General features: G+C 43.0%; 2 protein-coding genes across 3 annotated transcripts in view; one reads left to right on the top strand and one right to left on the bottom strand.

The window, feature by feature from the left end:
• uck2a (uridine-cytidine kinase 2a) overlaps positions 1–2,955 on the bottom strand; it is a 12,864-nt gene extending 9,909 nt beyond the window's left edge. Inside the window, exon 1 of the mRNA XM_063201285.1 lies at positions 2,784–2,955. Coding sequence (XP_063057355.1) covers positions 2,784–2,888 — 105 coding nt within the window. The 5' untranslated portion in view covers positions 2,889–2,955. The remainder of the gene's footprint in view (positions 1–2,783) is intronic.
• tmco1 (transmembrane and coiled-coil domains 1) lies at positions 1,583–21,021 on the top strand. 2 transcript variants are annotated; one of them, XM_063201286.1, is made up of 7 exons: positions 1,583–1,685; positions 15,282–15,359; positions 17,091–17,150; positions 17,328–17,374; positions 17,466–17,533; positions 17,687–17,831; positions 20,435–21,021. In XM_063201286.1, the coding sequence occupies exons 1-7, from the start codon at positions 1,613–1,615 to the stop codon at positions 20,531–20,533; spliced, it is 570 nt and encodes a 189-aa protein (XP_063057356.1). In that variant the 5' UTR covers positions 1,583–1,612; the 3' UTR covers positions 20,534–21,021. The 2 variants fall into 2 exon arrangements, with proteins under 2 accessions (XP_063057356.1, XP_063057357.1); XM_063201287.1 differs by lacking the exon at positions 1,583–1,685 and adding an exon at positions 14,945–15,142.

Below are 21,021 nucleotides of genomic sequence, written 5' to 3'. Positions count from 1 at the left end.
TTGCAAGCCTTTTAAGCAGAGTAATCCATACTCCTTTGCCAGGTGAATCTGGACTAGAACTAAAAATTGAGAGAAAATCTAATGATATTTGCACTAGGGGGAAAGGGGTTAAAAATGGCTACATAGTGTGTTTCTACAATTTTCTGACATATAGCTGCCAGGAAACTTCATTCCATTCAGGATTAATAAAGCATCACTACTCAACCGACAGAGCACAGTGGCTGGCTTGGCGTGCCCATGCCCATGTCTATCTACAGACAGAGGGCCCGAACTAACCTTGCATGGACAGACAACAAAAAAAAGTCAGTCCCTTGCCAGTGCTGACTAAACATTCTGCCTCAGTCCAACGTCCTTTTGTTGTTCTCCCCTCTTCAAAAGAGCGAAACTGCTATTCACAAAGACCACATCCGTGGTACTGCACCACCGACAGCACTTGGCATCAATTTTATTTTAGTAACATTAATAAGGTTCCTCAATATGCCACAATGGGCCACATGGCCTCTTAAAAAGGAGCCTTGGGAGCTCTCAGGCTAGTAGGGCTCTAGTGCTGCACTGCACATGCAGGCAAGGAGACTCCCCTCAGCATTCCACAACTGGTGTCATTTAACACGACGGTCAGAGATAACTAAATGAAAACTTCCTACTACACGTGCAGAGACGAAGGACTTTTAAGGAAACAGACAGACACAAATATAGGCCTATACTCAGTATACATTCTCTGTGTGCTTTCTAGAAGGTCAAACAAATTAAAGCATGGTCTTGAAAAAAATCAGCCATAGCATTATCATCAGCCAAACCAAAAATTGAGACTAAACTTCCTTCTCAGAGGAACACCACCCACCTGTTTTTCAGTCAGACATGTGATATCTCTGACACAGGACTAGCGACTGCATACAAGCCGGTATCGTGTTAGTAAGAACAACTGAATTGGGAGCGTGTCTATGTTCCCACAGCCCATTGGTCACACATCACTAAGATTGTATTAACATTATTTTTAGGCCTATTGGTTCTCTTGGTTTACTTGGAAATGTGGGAACATGGAGTTGTAGAGTATAGGGCTTATATTTGAATAATTTCTTAAAACTGTGGGAACATGGAGCAGCAGGAATAAGCTGGGACAATTTGGGTTGTGGGACCAATGGGCCGTGGGACCATAGGGCTGACTCCACTGAATTACCTTGAAATTCAAAGGAACTTAGTGCATACACCTAATAATTCATCAGGCCACACACTTTAATTACACAACACATTTCATGAAACTTGTTAATGGCCGCGTAAACCCCACTCTTAACCTGACAATTCATGACATCAAAACGCACCACAGAGATGTATTGTTCTGAAATTAAATGATATTTGAACCAAAGATGATGCTACTTGAGATTGCCACATCCTGGGAAATGGAAATCAGACTCTTTTTTTCGCTTGGCTTATATTTTATAGGAAACACACTAACTCTAATGTTCACACTGAGATGAAATGGCAAACTGTCCGTCTTTCTTTCTCTTTGTTTTGTAAGTATCTTTCTGACCAGGCAGCTTGCCTTCTTTCTCTCTCTCTTGCCCTGATTCATTCCATTGAGCTCCACGCGCAGCCTTACGTCATGATGTAAGAAATGACACACATCTATCGCCGGTGCTGTGCCGCTGACCCCATTCTCAAAGAGTTATGGCGGCTGATGTTATCCTGTAAGTTCACACACCATTTCGCAGCTGTTGCCCTTTAAACTTCGAATTTCAGCTAAATGTCATGTAGAAATCGATTCATAGCCCATCGCGAAGAAGTAAATTCACTAGCCGAGCCGAACATTCGCATCGTCTTTGTGTTGGCACTGGCATTATCCCCCGGCAGCGCGAGAGCACCAAGTTACATTGTGATTTCCGTTAGCTTACAACGATGTCACAAAAATCTACGAAGATCTACAATAACCGGCATTACTCATAACCAATTAAACACAAGCCTACTAATACAAGCCCCATACATGAAAACCAAATTGCTTTTGTTTTCAACAATTCTTCGCCTGATTCAACCATAACCAGCTGGCGTCTAGTAGCTAGTCTAAAGGAATCTGGTTGACAAAACAATGTGGGGTAGTCGTAGCCAGCTAGCCATGCGCATATTAGCAGCACTTCTAACAAAAGATGTTACCATGTTCACTGGCATTCTTTGCTACAAAACAAAAATACTCACTAACCAGAGTGGGCAGCTCTATTTCATCTTCAATGCAACTCTATGTACATCGCCATCATTTGGTTCACATTCTTGACAATATAATAAGGTTTAAAGTAATTATTAATTGTTCGTCAAATGTCGATGTCGTAGAATTGTAGGCGGATAAGGTAATTTTAGCTAGCCGCATGTTGATATGGTAAAAAGTGTCCATCTTGACACATTTCTTGGGATTATCGTTTATATGACTCAAGGTTTTCGTTTATTTGGTACGAATAAGCCACGTCAGTAAGATGGTAGAGCTATTGATATTTTCAATGAGCCCAGCAGTAAACAATGACATGTTTAATGGCGATCTTATTTGTCATTTAAAATAGTGTTAACTGAAAGATAAACATGGATGACATAAGGGAATGTAAGTCTACATAAAACAATTGTACTTTTCATGTTTAACTTTGATTTTGTATGACATGAGCCACGCGGTCTGAGCATTCTCATCTTTCAGCTACCGCCGCGTCCAAGCAAGCGCCGCATGAGGCAATTTTCCCATACATAACTGAACTGTATTTACATCACAGATAACATCGTTCAATTATGTAAGAAATATGAATGCCAACCTTGCCGCTGGCAGTGCCCCCAGCCACCCCAATGAGGAAAGGTTGCCGGGTAACATGCTCTTTTTCGGCTTGATTGTCCAGCCGGGTTTCGCTGTCGCCTGCCATGCTTGCTGTCAACGCATATGTTGCATTCACAGCGGCTTTATGGTCCAGCCGGTGCCGCGGTGCGCTCCTCCTACATCCTCCCCCACCCCTGGCTGTCGACTTCCCTGGGTCCTCATAAGGACTGGGAGAAGAAAAACTAGTTTCTACTGGATGTAAGGCATCAATCCCTTTATCCACTTCTTCTATGTCTTCTCTTAGTATTTTATTTTAGACTAAAATATATAATTTTTATTTCTTTTTTGTAGAGTTAATTTATAACAGATTGAAGCCTGGCTTACCAAACAGCCTATTTTGCAATGTAAGTGTTGGAGTACATAGGCCTACTTCATTGATGGCAACTGACTGGGATTATAAGATACCTTTCGTGTGGGTGTATAACATTAAAATCTCATTAAGAATACATTGAAGAGTTAAAGTTTCACTGTGTAATATTTGTTTTTAAATTAAGTTTCTCTCTAGACTTCATGCTGCCCAGTCACAAATGTTACCTTTTTCACAAATACCTACCATCACCTTCAAATTCTAAGTGCAGTCTGGGAAAGCTGCACTTTACATGGAAAGGGAGAAAGGTGGATCTTCTTCATACGCCATTTTGAATTTGACATTTTTAGCTACATTTTTAGGTCATACTTGTTAATATTACTTAATTACTCCGTTATATTCATGAAAAGATCAACTTTGGCAATATGCTGCACAGTTTCAATGAGAAGCATGGTTGTAATACCCACTCAAAAAGGTGTGCTGTGTAAGATGGTGGCCAGAGTAGGTATTGCAACTATGCTGCTCATGTGTATAGAAGCCAAATTTGATCTTATTTGATCTTATTAACCAAATAAAACTAAATTTACTAGTATGATCAAAGTACAGCTAAAAACTTCAAAAATAGAAATAGAAATTCAAAATGGTGGACAATGGAGAAGATCCCCCTTGTCATGTAAAAGTGCAATTTTCCTAGTCATAATAGATAGGCCTAATTGGAATTTGATTGCAAAATTTGGTGGTGGTAAGTATTCATGAAAAAGGTAACATTTGTGAATGGGCACCAAGAATTCTGGAAATAAACTAATACAAATATTACACACTGCACCTTTAACTGAAGAGAAGACACTGGAGCAGCACAGATACAATACATTTTCTTCTTAGGTAGTCTAGTCCCTATGGTTGTGCACATGATGAAAAGAAGAAAAGTAGGCTTATAGCGTCTGTGCTGCTCCGATGTCTTTTCTCTAGTTAAGATTTCCTGTCTGTCTCCCATCCATGCACCAGATGACAAAACAGAAGCGCATCGAATTATCCCTTTATGAAATACATTTAAGCTATTTGAGTTGGGTGTCCAAAAAGATATTTATTTACTTACTAATTTAGCTTTTTTTATGGGGGAGGGGAGGAGTGGGGACCATATTTCTACATATAACCTATGTAATAAACATGTGCAGAATAAACATCTCTATTGCTCATAATACTGTATTCACACTCACAGCAGTGCTCCCATAGTGTTGGTATTCCTCAAAGACTCACTGAAGTGGCACCTTTGTGTCCCATCTTCTTAATGGCTGCCATTTTGATACGCCCTCCAATCTAACCACTTTTGTATATAACTATTACGTTATATTATTATTAGGGCCTATTATGTACTGTTATTGCTACTGTCATTATTATTATTGTCTTATTATTGTAATGTCTTCCACTGTATTTTTATCCTACCTTTTGTCTACATGTTGTTGTTCAATGTTCTATGTTCATTGTATTTATTACTAATCACTCATTGCTACCAGTCCATCACTGTTACCTTTCCTGTCTTGTACTTTGTCAGTCTGTAAAATGTCAGTTTTTCCCTACAAGCTTTTTTGGTTCCTCAGCAGGCAGCCAATGAAAGCCTCTGCCATAAGTTTGTTGTTACCAGAATAGCAATGGCCAAGTTGTAATGTATGACTAAAGATTCTGTGTCATGTTGTCATAGTGTAATGCTGTACTAGTAGTATATCCATAATGCTCGCCGCTTCACCAGTGGAACACTGTAACAGTCATTGAAAAGTTAACTATCTATCATAGTAGGCCTACTACACTGTGACATAACACAGGGCATTTAGTAATACACTATGACTTGGTCATTGCCATTCTGGTAACAGCCGATGTGTAACGCCATGTTTTAACAGGCTAAGGAGGACTGTTACAGCTGCTATAAATGTGTTGCTACCAGTGATAGTGTGTGCCATGGTGTATTAAAGACTGTGTCATGTTGCAAGATGGACCCACAGCTGGAGAAGAAATGACGCCTAGTAGTGAAAGCCTCAGGGAAGCTACTAGGCGGACAACCATCATCTCAACCAGGACTACAACTAACATCGGAACGTGGAACGTCAGAAACATGTTTGAAACTGTCAAAACAGCACAAGTGGCGGCGGGGAGATGAGACACTACAACCTAGATCTCCTGGGAATCAATGAAGCTAGGTGGACAGGCTCTGGTCAACACAAAATAGCCACAGGGTAGCTGCTGCTCCTCTCAGGCCATGAGGAAGTAAATGCACCCCATAGCCAGGGAGTGGCCCTGATGCTGATGAAGATGGCCCAAAGAGCTCTTATTGGATGGGAGGGGCATGATCGACGCACCATCATGGCCAGCTTCCTCAGTCACAACCCACAGGAAGATCAACTTGGATGTCATCCAATGTTATGCCCCAACCAATGAGAGAGAGTGATGAGAACATCAAAGAGCACATCTACAACAGGCTACAGACCATAATCCAGGCACGGCCAAGAAGGATCATCATTGTCGCCATGGGTGACAAAATCGGCAAAAACAACCAAGGGTTCGAAGAAATAATGGGAAAGGAAGGCCTGGGGGAAATGAATGAGAATGGTGAGAGATTTGCCAACGTTTGAGCTACTACAAACCTAGTCATCGGGGGGAGTTTCTTCCAACACAAGCGGATACACAAGGCTACCTGGGTGTCACCAGACCTCAGGACTGAAAATTAGATTGACCATGTCTACATTGGAAAAAGGTTCAGAAGATCACGGGAAGATGTGCGGGTCAAAAGGGTAGCTGATGCTGCATCAGACCACCTTCTACTCTGTGCCCGCATTAAATTGAAACTGGACAGGGCAATCCAGTCAGCGCCAGAGGTACAATATCACTGCCCTGAAGGAAGCAGACAGGCTAGAACAATTTAAAACTACACTCTCAACAAAGGCACATATCCTACAACAACAGACTGAGGAAAAGTCTATGGATGAAAAGTGGCAGAGCATCAGGGAAGCAATAACATCAACATGCCAAGAAGTGCTGGGTTACAAGAAGCAGGGACATAAAGAATGGATTTCAGCTGAGACATTAATAAACATACAGGAGAGGAAAAGGAAGAAGGCGGATTTGAACAACAGGCGCACATGTGCTAGGAAAGTCAAGACCAAAGAAGAATATACAAAATAAAACAGAACAGTTAAGAGGGGTCTAAGATTAGACAAGAGAAGATACATGGAAATGCTGGCATCTGAGGCAGAAGACGCAGCCCAAAAAGTAAACATGAGAGAGCTATACGTCAACATCAAAAAGCTCTCAGGGAAATTCAACCAACCAGGGAGGACAGTGAAGGACAGTGATGGGAAAAGTATTCTGGGAGTAGAGCAACAAAAGCGCAGATGCGCAGAGCATTTTGAAGACCTTTTGGAATGGTTACACCCCGCCATTCCGACGAACCGCCATTCCAACATTGACATTTAATTGCAGGAACCATTTTTCCAGCTTGAAGGAACCGTTTTCCAAAGATCTCAGACCCTACCTTTAAGGGCATTTGGACCGTGACAAAATGATACACTGATCCTGTAATTGCGCTGTCCCTCACTCCACCTTCCGCTCGTGTCGCAACATTGTTGCAAATGTCAAGAGTTAGAATGTTGTTCACGAGCCTCTAATCACTTGCAACAATGTTTAAATGACTCAGAATGGCTCGGAATGACAATCAAATACTGTCTGCATGGCGGTGTGTCGGAATGGCAATTGCCCCCCCCCCCTTTGAATAGGCCTTCATCACCAAACCCAATAAATATCCAGCCAGCCAGCTGTGATCTCCCAATTGCTTGTGACGCCCCATCAAAGGAAGAAATCTATAAGGCCATCAAACAACTGAGAAGCGGGAAGTCTGCTGGACCTGATGGAATTCCTGCAGAAGTGTTGAAGGCGGACAAAGCTACCATTGTGGACATGATACATCCTCTATTCCTACACATCTGGGAGTTGGAAGATATTCCATCAGATGGAAGGAAGGCCACCTGATCAAAGTCCCAAAGAAGGGGGACCTTAGTTCCTGCTCCAACTATAGAGGGATTACATTGTTCTCAACCCCAGCCAAGATCTTCAAAAGAGTCCTCGTAAATTGGATGAAAGACGTGGTCGACCCACACCTCAGAGAACAACAAGCAGGATTCAGGAAGGGCAGATCATGCACAGACCAAATAACAACTTTAAGGATTATCCTGGAGCAATCCTTGGAGTGGAACTCACCTCTGTATATTAATTTCATTGACTACGAGAAAGCTTTTGATAGTGTAGATAGGCAGCCCATCTGGAGATTACTGAGGCACTATGGAGTACCAGAAAAGATAAGTTGTGTTTGTTTGCATACTTCAGTAATGACACTATAGTGATCATGATAGTCAGTTGTGGTTTGTGTGTCTTGGTGCGCCTGGGGGTGTTGGTAGCCGTGGGTCTCCGTCGGGAGACTTTGAGCATGTTCAGTTGGGTTGAGGACCGCGTCGGTGGTCAGGCTCCATGCCGGACTCTGATTGTTCTCTTTCAGTCACTCCATTCAACTGTCCCTCCTATGGGGGGTCTCATCCTTTGTAGTACAATCACGAATGATTCTTTTTTACACAGGATGAGGTATAACTGTCTATTGTGCCATTAGATGTTACGTTCCATGAGTTGCCTTGATGTTGACAGTGGCGTGGGGTTTGTATCTCTTTAAATTTAGAACACATCTTCAGTAATGTTCCTTTGAATCAGGGGGTGTTTCGACCTTTCAACACTATACACCCTCATCAAAGGTGGCCAGCTACAGGGTGATCAAGCCTGAGCTTGTGTCCCATGCCCAATCATAAGCCCACGGGACTATGCATGGCAGGGTCGTCCATTCCCCTGAGTCAGGCCTGGAGCTGACCGTATACCTTGCTCCTTTTCCTCTTAGTTAGGGGGAGGGGTGATGGGGATGTGTGGAGTGCTATTGGGTGGAGCATTTCTATGAGCCCAGCAAGGATCTTTCCGCTTCACCCAGATCCACTGGCTGCTTTTTTCGGCTGCTTCAGAGACTGATTTAATTGTCTGTCTCAAGGGTTGTCCTTGGATACCAAGGTCTTTTAGCACCCTGATGCTAGAAGCTGCCACAAAACCTCTGCATCCTATTTCAACTGGGTAGACTCTTGCACGCCACACTCGTTGCTGCGCGTCTTCAGCCAGATCTGTATAGCGCAGCTTCTTGCGCTCATAGGCCTCTGCTGCTGAACTCTCCCATGGTACCGTGAGCTCTATGATGTTAACACACCATAGTACCAAGTCTGGTCTAAGAGTAGTTGCCACTATCTCTGGTGGAAAGACTAGCTGCTGGCCTATATCCACCATCATCTTCCAATCCCAAGCCATGACTAGCCTTCCAACTTCTGGCTTGGTTGGGGGATCCTTGGGCTTACCTTGTCCTTCTCGAACAAAGGTTGGAGCTCGGATGGAGTTTGATGCTGTCCTGGGTGAGGAGTTGATGGAGTGTCTCTTGTTCTCAATTGCCGCTGCCAGACATTTGAGGACCTGGTTGTGCCTCCAGGTGTAACGCCCCTGTGTGAGGCTGGTCTTACACCCGGTCAAGATGTGCCTGAGAGTTACTGGAGCTGGACAGAGGGCACAGGTTGGATCCTCCCCATACCAGTCCTGGAGTTTTTTTGCAGATGGTGGTAATACGATGTATGTTGCTCTGATAATGAAGCTGATGATACTTCATCCATTTCCCAGAGCTGCCTCCAGCTGAGTACCTGCATCTCCAGCCCCTCCTACCTCGTCCATTGTCCCTGTTTGGCTTGAGAGACAGCCTTAGCTCTTCTTCCAACCTCCTCCTGGTGGTGCACCTCTTCCACCACCATTTTCCTCCTCTCTGAGGTTGTGGCCTTACACCAAGATGGTTTACTTGGTGCGAGCCCAAAGCCCCCTTTTCCTATCTGGATATGCCCCACTATATCCATATACCTTAGGGATGACATGGCATGCTGGCTGCTTCAGATGGTGACTATTTCTGTCCTGTTGTCAGTGGTGGTGCAGCCTTGCTGATGGTCTGGTCCCACGAGTCCCTCAGAGTCATCAGGAGCCGCACCTTAGAGCACTTGTATTCCTCTACAAGGCCTGTGATGGGTAATTGAAGGGATCCTTTGCCATAGAGGCTGATGTTAGTCAAACAGCGTGGAAGTCCAAGCCATTTCTTGATATATGTGGACACAGGGTTTTTTGTTCTATTATATCATGTTATGTTTGTTTGCATACTTCAGTAATGACACTACAGTGATCATGATAGTCAGTTGTGTTGTTGCGTCTCTACACCAACCCGACGGTTGGTTATTGTCGCGCGTTGGGGGCAGTTGGGACAGAGTTGGCTTTGTGTGTCTTGGTGCGCTTGGGGGAGTTGGAGGATGTTGGTGGTTGTGGGTCTCACGTTGTGGTCACGGTGAGAGCGCAATGGAGCCATCGTTTATGTATTTATGTTTTTGTCTATTACAGTTTGTTTTTGTTTTGTTTCTTTTGTGTGCTTGTGCACTGGCCCTCCACAAGAGGCAGGTTTTGCCGGCTGCGCCCGCCCGTGCTCTTTACCCCAGCCTGTGTGCAGTGATATTTTGTTTCCAGTGTTTTCTTTTTACTTTCTATTCGTGTGTATTTGCTGTGCTGTGTTTTATTAATAGCGGGCTGACGACATGGATATGTGCCACCTTTTCCTGGCCCTCTTCAATGGCCACATGTACAAATGTCTGATGTGCTGTAAAATAAATACATTTTCATATGGTGATCCACGTCTTCAGTCTATTGCAAACGAACCTGTGTGCCTTTGATTACTAATGGGTTATCTTAGGTGTCCTCCGGGACTGGCGTAGTCGAGATTACATCAACATTAAATAATGGTTTCTTGGTAAATAACCTGTAAACGCCCACTCTGCTACAAAGGCTTAGGGCCAAACTGTCAGCCCGCCAAAATAATTATGTGAAACACTGAAAGCGAAATTCCATGCAACACCAGGGGTTTTTGTTCTATCATGTTATGTTTGTTTGCATACTTCAGTAATGACACTACAGTGATCATGATAGTCAGTTGTGTTGTTGCGTCTCTACACCAACCCGACGGTTGGTTATTGTCGCGCGTTGGGGGCAGTTGGGACAGAGTTGGCTTTGTGACGACATGGATATGTGCCACCTTTTCCTGGCCCTCTTCAATGGCCACATGTACAAATGTCTGATGTGCTGTAAAATAAATACATTTTCATATGGTGATCCACGTCTTCAGTCTATTGCAAACGAACCTGTGTGCCTTTGATTACTAATGGGTTATCTTAGGTGTCCTCCGGGACTGGCGTAGTCGAGATTACATCAACATTAAATAATGGTTTCTTGGTAAATAACCTGTAAACGCCCACTCTGCTACAAAGGCTTAGGGCCAAACTGTCAGCCCGCCAAAATAATTAAGTGAAACACTGAAAGCGAAATTCCATGGAACCAGGGTTTTTTTGTTCAATCATGTTATGTTTGTTTGCATACTTCAGTAATGACACTACAGTGATCATGATAGTCAGTTGTGTTGTTGCGTCTCTACACAAACCCGATGGTTGGTTATTGTCGCGCGTTGGGGGCAGTTGGGACAGAGTTGGCTTTGTGTGTCTTGGTGCGCTTGGGGGAGTTGGAGGATGTTGGTGGTCGTGGGTCTCCGTCGGGAGACTTTGAGCATGTTCAATTTGGTTGAGGACCACGTCGGTGGTCGGGCTCCATGCCAGATTCTGATTGTTCTCTTTCTGTCAATCCGTTCGAGTGTCCCTCCTATGGGGGGGTCTCATCCTTTGTAGTACAATCACGAAAACATTTACCATCCCTGCCAAAGGCGAAAAAGGCTGTACTTTTCCCGACGTCCTCTGGGACTATAAAAGGCAGCACACATCTGTGCACATCCTCTTTCCGTCCTTTGGTTTCGCGAGTCATCACCGATTTACTTTACCTCCGGTAATTCAGTTTAACTGTCCGACTAAGAACCTTGCCTGGGTGGTAACAAGTCAAGTCAAGTCAAGTCAAGTTTATTGTCAATTTCTTTACATGCACTGGTCATACAAAGAATTTGAAATTGCGTTTCTTGCTCTCCCATGCAGACATAGACTAATCTAGGTAAGGACATAGACAGTATAGACATAGACAGTACTCATACATGGACATAGACAGTATGGACGTAGACATTGCTCATACAGACATTTAAAGTGCAAGACTGGACAACAGAAGACTTGTAGAGAACATACATTAAGAGGAGGTATTTTGTTGTTCTTTTTCTAAAAGTCCTTTATAGCGTTCTGACATAGTAATAGTAGCATTTGAAGAAATAAATAATTAAAAAAGGTTTTTATTAAATACACCAGCAGCAGTATGTGTGTGTGTGTGTGTGTTTGTATGTGTTTTGTGTGTGTGTGTGTGTGTGTGTGTGTGTGTGTGTGTGTGTGTGTGTGTGTGTGTGTGTGTGTTTAGTGCAGGTAGAAAGTGCGGTGTGCGTCTGTGTGTGTGTACCTGTGTATGTGTGTGTGTGTGTGTGTGTGTGTGTATGTGTGTGAGTATGAGTTGTGTGTCAGTGTGTGTATGTTTGGGTTTAGTGCAGAAAGTGCAGTGTGCTTGTGTGTGTGTGTGTGTGTGTGTGTGTGTGTGTGTGTGTGTGTGTGTGTGTGTGTGCATGTGTATGTTTTGAGTTAGTGCAGGTTGAAAGTTCAGTCACAGATGTAGTAGTGCAGGTGGAATGTTCAGTCGCAGATATGGTGGTGGGGATGAGGGGGGGGAGCGTTGTCAGTGGCCTGGCTGGCTAGAGGCTGACAGTGAAGGGAGAGTGGGTTGAGTGTTCAGTATCTTGATTGCTTGATGCATCGTGCTGCTTGCAAGCCTGGTGGTACGGGAACGGAGGCGCCTGTACCTCTTTCCAGAGGGCAGGAGGCTGAACAGTTTGTGTGCAGGGTGGCTTGTGTCTTTGATGATCATCAGTGCTTTTCGGGTGAGGCGTGCGGTGTAAATGTCCTGCAGGGAGGGGAGTGGTACTCCAATGATCTTCTTCGGTTAAGGACGCTGAATTACCAAAGTAAACTTCGAAATTCAACTCCCGAACTATCTTCAAAGGACCAAAGAAGGGTAAGTTTGAAGACTGGACCAAAAATACTGAATCAAACCAAGATAACGCAAAACACGCCCACTCAATGCAAAACCGTGTGCTCAAGTCCCCTTAGGTCTCCTAAGGGGGCGTTGTCCCCTACTTCTTCTTGTCTTTTTGAGGTGTTTGTGCAAGACGTGCGCTACCGCCATCTACAGCGCTAAGGGGACTTCATTGATTCTCAACCTCAGGACTCCGAAGGTCTCCTAACCGAAGGTCTCCTAAAGGGGCGTTCACCCGACATAAAGTGGATACCGGAAAAGAAACAAAATGACGCTTCTCGTTAGATCCAACTTCTTTGACTGGACTGAAGACCAGCGTTAGTTTCTGCTAGTCGACCATCTTACCTGGAGGAGCTAAGCAGGAGCTTAGCGTGAGTGGAATAAGAGTAGTCTCGTACTGTCTCTTAATTCCTGGCCGTGTTCGCTTATCTGAAAGGAAAAGCGAAGGCTGTCACCGGTCTGAGGTATTTTTTGCTTCGGCAGAAAAAAAGTTTATAGTCTTTTGTCGCCGTATTTCAGTTCAGTGTGACGGAGCTATTAGCTATCCTCACGAGGCTAACAGTAGGTGCTTCACTGTGTCCTTAGCCTTGACCACACACTCCCCCGTGTCTGCTGCTGCTACATGGATACCCTTCAGTTACCCTGGCCTAACACAAGTATTTCGCCCTAACAAGCGAATTCATACTTGTCTCCTGTGGGGTTACCGTCGACGGAAACACCAAGTTTTATCCATTGTGGTAAGGTTACGCCAGCTATCCAGCTAACCGGCTAATGGACTGCCTTTCCATAGCGGCTGCTGATTCTTTGGATGACAGGGAATTTCCCGGTGAGTTATTCGATCCGGATCTCCCCCCATCTCAGGCTTGAGCTTGGACGGTGACTGTTCTGCCAACATAGTAGATACCATCCATGCTCTTTGCCGTAAAGCAGCGGACAAAATGGGCATTGATGAGAGGCCAATGCCACCTGCCCCTAAAAAGCACTCTCTCCGCGATGGGTTCTATCTCCCGCGAGTGACTCCATCTGTCCAGGAGGTAATACCTCTGTTTCAGGACATTATCTCTGAAGTCCAAAAATCGTGGCAAACTCCGTTTTCATCCAGAGCCCCTGTTATTGTTTTTTCCATGCTCAACATGGGCGGCATGGATGGTTTGTGGGATCTCCCTCCACGTATGGAGAGGAGCCTTGCCGTTCACCTGGCTCCCTCCTTGGGGGCAGTATCCCTGGCGTCCACGGCACCTAAGCTGCACACAAATCGGACCAATTCGCCGCTGGCCTCTGGGAGAAATCTATAGATCTTCAGCCCAAGCCGTGCGTGCACTGAATGCCTCCACCCTACTAACGGCCTACACCGGCGCGTTAGGGGCGGAAATGGAGACTGCTCTCACTGAGGGTGGCAGGCAGCTTTTGTTCACATTTTTTAAAAAGTCTTAACATAGGCCTACTCCAAATATTTTCCCAAAAAGTTTGCTAGTTATCTGCTGATGTTGCATAACCTTTTGGATGTTTTTGGGAATAAATCAAGATTTTTTTTTTATGTAAACAAACACCTGCCCCCATTACAATGACCAGGATCTCGGAAAAGGCTGAAAAAAAAAACCTCAGGTACTGATAAGTCCATGGTAGTGTGAAGTTACCCTTAAATGAAAGCTTTGCCCTGAAGAAGACCACATTTGCTTTTTAATTTACTCCCTTCTTATTTTTCTGATCATGGACTTTGTACTTCTCTTTTTACAGTAAAAAACAATTTTAAGCCTACTTTAGAGTTGTCCTACTTGTATACCCAACCATATTTGTGTATCTCCTTGCACATTATCTGACAGCCCTCTCCACCAGTAGGCCCTACTCCACCAAATGAATAGGCTATCCGTTTGCACTGCATAACTGCAGAATAGAGCGGGAGCGTACCTATGTTCCCACGCCCCATTGGTACCACAGCCCATTGGTCCCACGGCCCACTGGTCCCACAGCCTATTGGTCCCACAACCCATTGGTCCCACAGCCCATTGGTCCCACGTCACTAAGACTTTTTTTTTTCATTTTTTAGGCCCATTGGTCCCACAGCCCAAAGTGTTAGTGATGTGGGACCAATGGGCTGTGGGACCATTGGGCCTAATTTTGAAAAAACATAAAAGTCTTAGCAATGTGGGACCAATGGGCTGTGGGACCAATGGGCCGTGGGAACATAGAGCTGACCCCGAATAGAGCTGTAGGCCTAAATTGGGCTTTAGGCCTATGTGCTGTGTGTTACAACAACCCAAGACCACACTGACCCTTCCACTTGCCCAGAAATGTCTTAAAATATAATTTGTCTCATTTAAAAAATAATAATAATAATCGACTACTCTTGTCTGTACATAGGGACTTTTTAAAAGAAGCACTTTTGTTTGCTCGTGTCATAGGACTGTTAGTTTAATCAATCTTACTTTATTCTAATTCATGTTGCAGGGCAATGTACAGTTATTTTATATTTCTAGTGAGTAAAAGTTATTAACAGTAAAACAAACAAACAAAAACACAATATACACTATTTAAAAATAACTCAACAAAATTCTTGTAGCCCGTTTTCTCCTGTCCATAGTGAAATGTCTTTTAACATTCCAGCTCACAAGGTGGCGGTGTTTTATTTTCTTCAGAACCCTTGGGCGCACATGAAAAACGTCACAAGCTTCAAGATATGTGCTGACGCTGACTAACAACCTTTTAGGTCCAACATATTAATGAAATAACATTCTTTCTATCCATATTGTTATAACCACAGTGTGCCAGAATGAGTACTATGTTCGCAGACACAATCCTGATTGTGTTCATTTCGGTGTGTACGGCGCTGTTAGCCGAGGGTAAGTTTACTACTTTGCAAGCTGTCTGTGCCCTTCTTATTTGACGCTAGCCGCAGTACTATGGCTACTTTTCTGGGGTTGTAATCCCTTCTTTTTACGTGTTTGTCTGAATGTGTTGCATGTCATTCCCAAATGCCAGGTATAACATGGGTATTGGTGTACCGAACAGACAAGTACAAACGATTGAAGGCGGAGGTTGAAAAGCAGAGCAAGAAATGTGAGTAACGTGGTTAACTGTCATGGCAAATCCATTTGCTAACGCCAACATGCTTGCCCAATGCCATGCAAATGTTGGGTCCAGCTGCGAGTTCTTGTCAATGCAAAGTGTTGTTGAGAGAGCATAGCAATGGCTCCACCAGAGTTCTGAGAAAGATTTAAGAATCCTCTTCACCAAATGTATTTTAAGTATTAGAAAACGTTTGATTGGGGCAAAAATAAATGGGGGTATCAGTGTTTCCCACAGAAATTTTGGAAACTATGGGGCAGCAGGGATTTTTTTTTCCGGGGGGGGGGGGGGGGGGGGGTGCCAGTGTCTTCTCACGCGGGCCTTTGGGGGGGGTGGGGGCGGTGTCTTCTCACGCGGGCCTTTGGGGGGGGGGCGTTGTATTCACACAGCGTAAACGGCACAGTATGACATTGGCGCATGGAGAAACTATAGGCCTGGGCCTACATTTCAGCCATTTATATTTTGAGAATTAAGGCTACCCATTTTACCCATGACATGTATAATAGTAGTACATTGTCATTGTCAAAAATTGCAGTACAGTGAATCATTTCTGTTTACAACACACTTTCATTTGTCCCTCATGCAGGGGTCTATATAATGAAAACAAAATAGGAGCAGAGATACGAATTTAAGATCACTGTGTGTAACACATAGACAAAAAGGGTCTAAGAGGGTAGGCTATGCCGTTTCCCCCACACACATAGGCGTACACATTCTACATGAGGGGTGATGGTCACAGGGCCAGTTTTTCAAAATTCCTTCCATTAAAAGGGCTGAACAACATACTACACATTTATGTCTATATTGACATTCATTACACATTCATTTTTATATGCAGCCCGATGTCTCCTCTGCTGTGTCAATGAAGGACTGTCACCTAACTCATTACAACTGTAAAACAAAGCCTGGGGAGTGTTAGTAAACTCATCCCAACTATCCCTTCTCTGAAGTTTTTTTTATATTGCTCCCAAACCCAAGTTAACTATAACAACTTGACAAGGCTTTTGATCCCTCTGTCTTTCAAGCACTTGTGGTTTTCTCTATAGGATGTATTTACTCCAGGAGGAAAATGCGAAGGAAATCGCAATTGAAATCGTTTTAACAAAAAACGGAAATCGTTTAAAAAAAAAAAAAAAAGTTTACAAAAAAAATAAAAAAATACAAAAAGTTGGTTTTCTCTATAGGATGTATTTACTCCAGGAGGAAAATGCGAAGGAAATCGTAATTCAAATCGTTTTAACAAAAACGGAAATCGTTTAAAAAAAATAAAAAAAAAAGTAAAAAAAATAATAAAAAAAAACATTTTTTTTTTTTTTTTTACATTTTAGTAAACTATGGCGGCCAAATTTAAACTATGGCGGGCCGCCATAGTTTCCTCAATGTATGGGAAACACTGGGGTATGAATTAGACATGTTTTAGCAACATTATTGGTATCCTACCTGCATTCAGTTTTACAGCAATTCTTAGAATAACAGCGTCTTTTGTCATAGTTGATTGAAATAATGCGTCTCTAATACATCGACCCTATGGGTTATACAGAATTATAACTTGGTTGCAACAGAAGTTCAATATTACCCTACTCTTGGGTTTTACGCTGGTCATTTCTCTATTGTGGTGGATGTTGACATTGGAAACAATGGTAATATTTCAGTGGCCTCGTTATTGTGTTGAGCAATAAAGATCCATATGTGCTAAAATTGATTTTTATCTCTCAATTTTAGTGGAAAAGAAGAAGGAAACCATTACTGAGTCTGCTGGGCGGCAGCAAAAGAAGAAAATAGGTATGTCAAAAGCTCAGGTCCCATAGGTGCTGCCTGTCATTCTCCCTGATGTATAGCAGCATTAGGGTGGTGTGATTGTGCAAGCTAAATAATACTCCTCGTTATGTGATATGGAAATAACCAGAGCAACTACTTGTATGCTGGACTGTCGATTGTCTTCCTTTATTTTTTTTATAGAGAGACAAGAGGAGAAGCTGAAGAACAACAACCGAGATCTTTCCATGGTAAGACACATTGGTTTAAAAAAATATTCATTGTGGAGCTCACAATCCCTTTTTATTGATTCTGTTTAATTAGGAACATTTTTTGTGACAGGTGCGGATGAAGTCTATGTTTGCCATCGGTTTCTGTTTCACAGCTTTGATGGGAATGTTCAACTCCATGTAAGTAAAACACATCTCAGAATATTATTAGAAGCTGTCAGTTGTACTTTGGTGTTATACAGCTTTTACTTGAGAGTCAGTTTAGCATTGCGGCAAGTTGACCAAATGTTAACCACCCAGGTAATCATTGTTTTACCCTGTCCGCTTCTCCAGCTTTGACGGCCGAGTTGTTGCCAAACTTCCCTTTGTGCCGCTGTCCTACATCCAAGGTCTGTCCCACCGTAACCTGCTGGGAGAAGACTACACAGACTGTTCCTTCATCTTCCTCTACATCCTGTGCACAATGTCCATTAGACAGGTAATTATGCCACATAAAAAGGAAGTGTAATATCTGCTTAAATAGGACAGTACTACCCCCTACTGACTTTTTCAGGTACACAGTCTCATCAAGCAGGGCTGCGGTTAAGTCCAACTTTGTAGAGTCCAAGACCAGAATAGTGAAGTCCGAGTCCAAAGAGGTTCGAGTCCGAGACAAGACCGAGTCCAATAAGACTCGAGTCAAAGTCAAGTCCGAGTCCCATGTCGGTCAGTGTTAAGAAAGCAGATGTTTGAAGGTAACCCATATGCCATGAATGTGAAGACAAACTTGTATGTTGTTGGATTTGAAGCTCCACTCTAGAATTTATGGTAGCCAATGTTCTAAAACAATATGAAGGCAGACCTTGTCGAGTCCAAAAGCTTAATTTGGCAAGACCAGTGTCCGAGTCCAAGACAAGTCCGAGTCCAATTCATAGCGAGTCCAAGACAAGTCCAAGTCGATAAAAAACTGACTTGAGTCCGGACTCTAGTACTACAGCCATGCCATCAAGCCATTAGGCAAAGTGCCTGTCTTGGCCAAAAATGCACATTTTTGTAACATCTTTCGCAATGTTTAACAGGAGACTAGGCAATATTTTCAAGTTCATCACAATTATTAGTCAACCGGTGTTTAAAGATCTACCGCCACTGAAAACCAGTTTCAGTCAATCCTTTTGAAATACGGAGGGTCACCCCTAGTTACATACACATCCTGCGCCTGTGAGTGGCATGTCACCTCCACTGGCTGCGTTTCCCATTCACAGAAACAATACAGAGCGTCGGAGTGAGTCAGGAAGAGCCTGTACACTTTACATTGCTTAGAAAAGGTGTCGCACAAACAGCCAGGCTAATGATATTATGCAACCATGTTTTTTGGTTATAACAGGAAAAATATTATTGCTGTCGCTTTCTACTTTTTATGGTGAAATCCAAGCATGAACGTACAATTACTTACCGAATTTTTACGAGCTACGATTAATATTACCACTTTCAAGTGGAAAAATGTAAAAAAAAAACGGGTGGATTAGGATATTATGCAGGTTTGCTGTTTTTTGCCCTTTTATCAGTACATATAGAGGGGATTCAATAAAAAAATGTGTACGTGTAGTATTCCTTTAAGGAATACTACACGTACTGTATGAGCCCATAACCATCATCCGTGCATCTTAAATATACCCTCAATTGACTCCAAGACCTTCACTGATCTTGAATGCTTAAGACCATGTTAATTTGTGGATATGAATTGCTTTCTCTTGAAGTGTGTGGGGGTAAAAAGGATGTGCTGAACCTTGTACAGTGAGATGGAACATTATCTAACATGGACATTTAAAGTTGTTCTTGAAGGGGTTTGAATTCCTGTTGAACCAGACTCTGCAATCCACCTTCAAGAATCCACCAGCAAGAATTATGTGAAATTCTTGCAGGTGGATTTCAGGGTCGGGTTCAACAGGAAATCAAACACCTTGAAGAATAACTTTTAATGTCCATGTTAGATAATGTTCCATCTCACTGTACAAGGTTCAGCACATCCTTTTTACCCCCCACACGCTTCAAGAGAAAGCAATTCATATCCACAAAGGGATAATTCACATGGTTTTAAGCATTCAAGACCAGTGAAGGTCTTGGAGTCAATTGAGGGTATATTTAAGATGCACGGAAGATGGTTATGGGTTCATATTACAGGGTTCATATTACAGGCTACTGATAAAAGGCTAAAACTCCCAAATCAGCAAACCTGCATAATATCCTTATCCTCCCGCTTTTTTTATTTTTTTATTTTTCCACTTAAAATTGGTAATATTAATCGTAGCTTGTAAAAATTTGTTTACTAATTGTACGTTCATGCTTGGATTTCACTATAAAAAGTAGAAAGCAACAGCACCAATATTTTTCCAGTTATAGCCAAAAAACATGGTTGTATAATATCATTAGCCTGGCTGTAGATGTACAGCTGTTTTTCTAAAAACATGTTGAGTAGTTTGACAAGTTTTCAAAACAAGCAGCGGCTGTAGCGTGAAACCTTGATTAGCCTAGCTATCAGCTGGTTACTACTGTTGGATACACACAGGGGGAGGGAGCCAATCAGATGCCTCATTTTCGCGTCACGAATATCCATGAGAAAGCCTGGAAAACCCTGTTGTTTGTCCACAAGCCACTTTGCTAGCTTACAAAGATGGCTTGAAACAAAACAAAGTTTATTTTTGTTTGTTTGTTCTTTTTTTAAACAAGACCAACACACAATTAATTCAATAAATGTGAACACAGCAAAATTGATGAAATGGCGATGAAACATGAAGGTAGATCTTTAAATGACTCGTACACAAGCAAATGTTGATTCTGTTGCCTGCTTTTACGATTCGTAGAGAAAAAAAATATGACTGTGTAGGTTTTCAGTCAGGGATCTCGACAGACCCTTGAGACCTGCCTAGTGCCTCTTTAAAGGGTCTGTCCTCCTTGGAAATATGTGGCATAAATCTTAAATGTCAGTTGTTCTGCCATTCTCAACTGTTCTTGAATTAACTGCTGTTTCTTTTGTTTTTGCTCACGATATGTATGACACCTTTCACATATACTATTCATTCTATTTTGTGTGTGTGACAACAGAACATCCAGAAGATGCTGGGTCTTGCTCCATCCCGTGCTGCCACCAAGCAGGCCGGAGGATTCCTGGGGCCCCCACCACAGGCTGCCAAGTTCTCCTGAGAGGCTTGTTGAGGACGGAGCCCGCGGGATAGACGCCAGCAAGCGAGGCCTCTTGTTCGGCTGACCCTCACCTGTCCTGAGGTCAAGACGGAGCTCTACTGATCTGCTTTAACTCACTGTCTTAAAGCTGTAGACCACCTTCAGAGAGTCGAGGGGCTGTGAACCCAATGCGTGTTCAGAAAGGGCAGCTATTTCCACCTGCATACACACCTATGGACTTTTTCTTCCCACCTCTGACTCCTGACTGATTAGGTTTTATTTAACATAGACATTTGTGTGAATAATTTATACAAACATATTTTAAATCTTAAGTATCAAATAGTTGCTCTTTTTTTTAAATCCTTTGGTATTTGCAAACCTTGTGTAGTGGAGTGTGCTGTCACTGTCCATATGTGTATAACCTTTTATGCGCAAGGTTTGCTCCACCACTGTGAGAACTGTTGTCATGTGATTGTTTACAGAAATGAAATAAAGGCCACTTGACATCA

This window comes from Engraulis encrasicolus, chromosome 6 (genome assembly GCF_034702125.1).
Source record: "Engraulis encrasicolus isolate BLACKSEA-1 chromosome 6, IST_EnEncr_1.0, whole genome shotgun sequence".
NCBI classification, from domain to species: Eukaryota; Metazoa; Chordata; class Actinopteri; order Clupeiformes; family Engraulidae; genus Engraulis; species Engraulis encrasicolus.
The sequence above is the reverse complement of the archived record's forward strand: the minus strand, read 5'-3'. Positions and strand labels throughout refer to the sequence as shown.

Coding starts and splice junctions, on each gene's coding strand:
- tmco1 (XM_063201286.1), top strand. CDS start 1,613: ATGACACACATCTATCGCCGGTGCTGTGCCGCTGACCCCATTCTCAAA. Junction 15,360..17,090: donor TGAAAAGCAGAGCAAGAAAT/GTGAGTAACGTG, acceptor TCTCAATTTTAG/TGGAAAAGAAGAAGGAAACC. Junction 17,375..17,465: donor ACAACCGAGATCTTTCCATG/GTAAGACACATT, acceptor TTTTTGTGACAG/GTGCGGATGAAGTCTATGTT.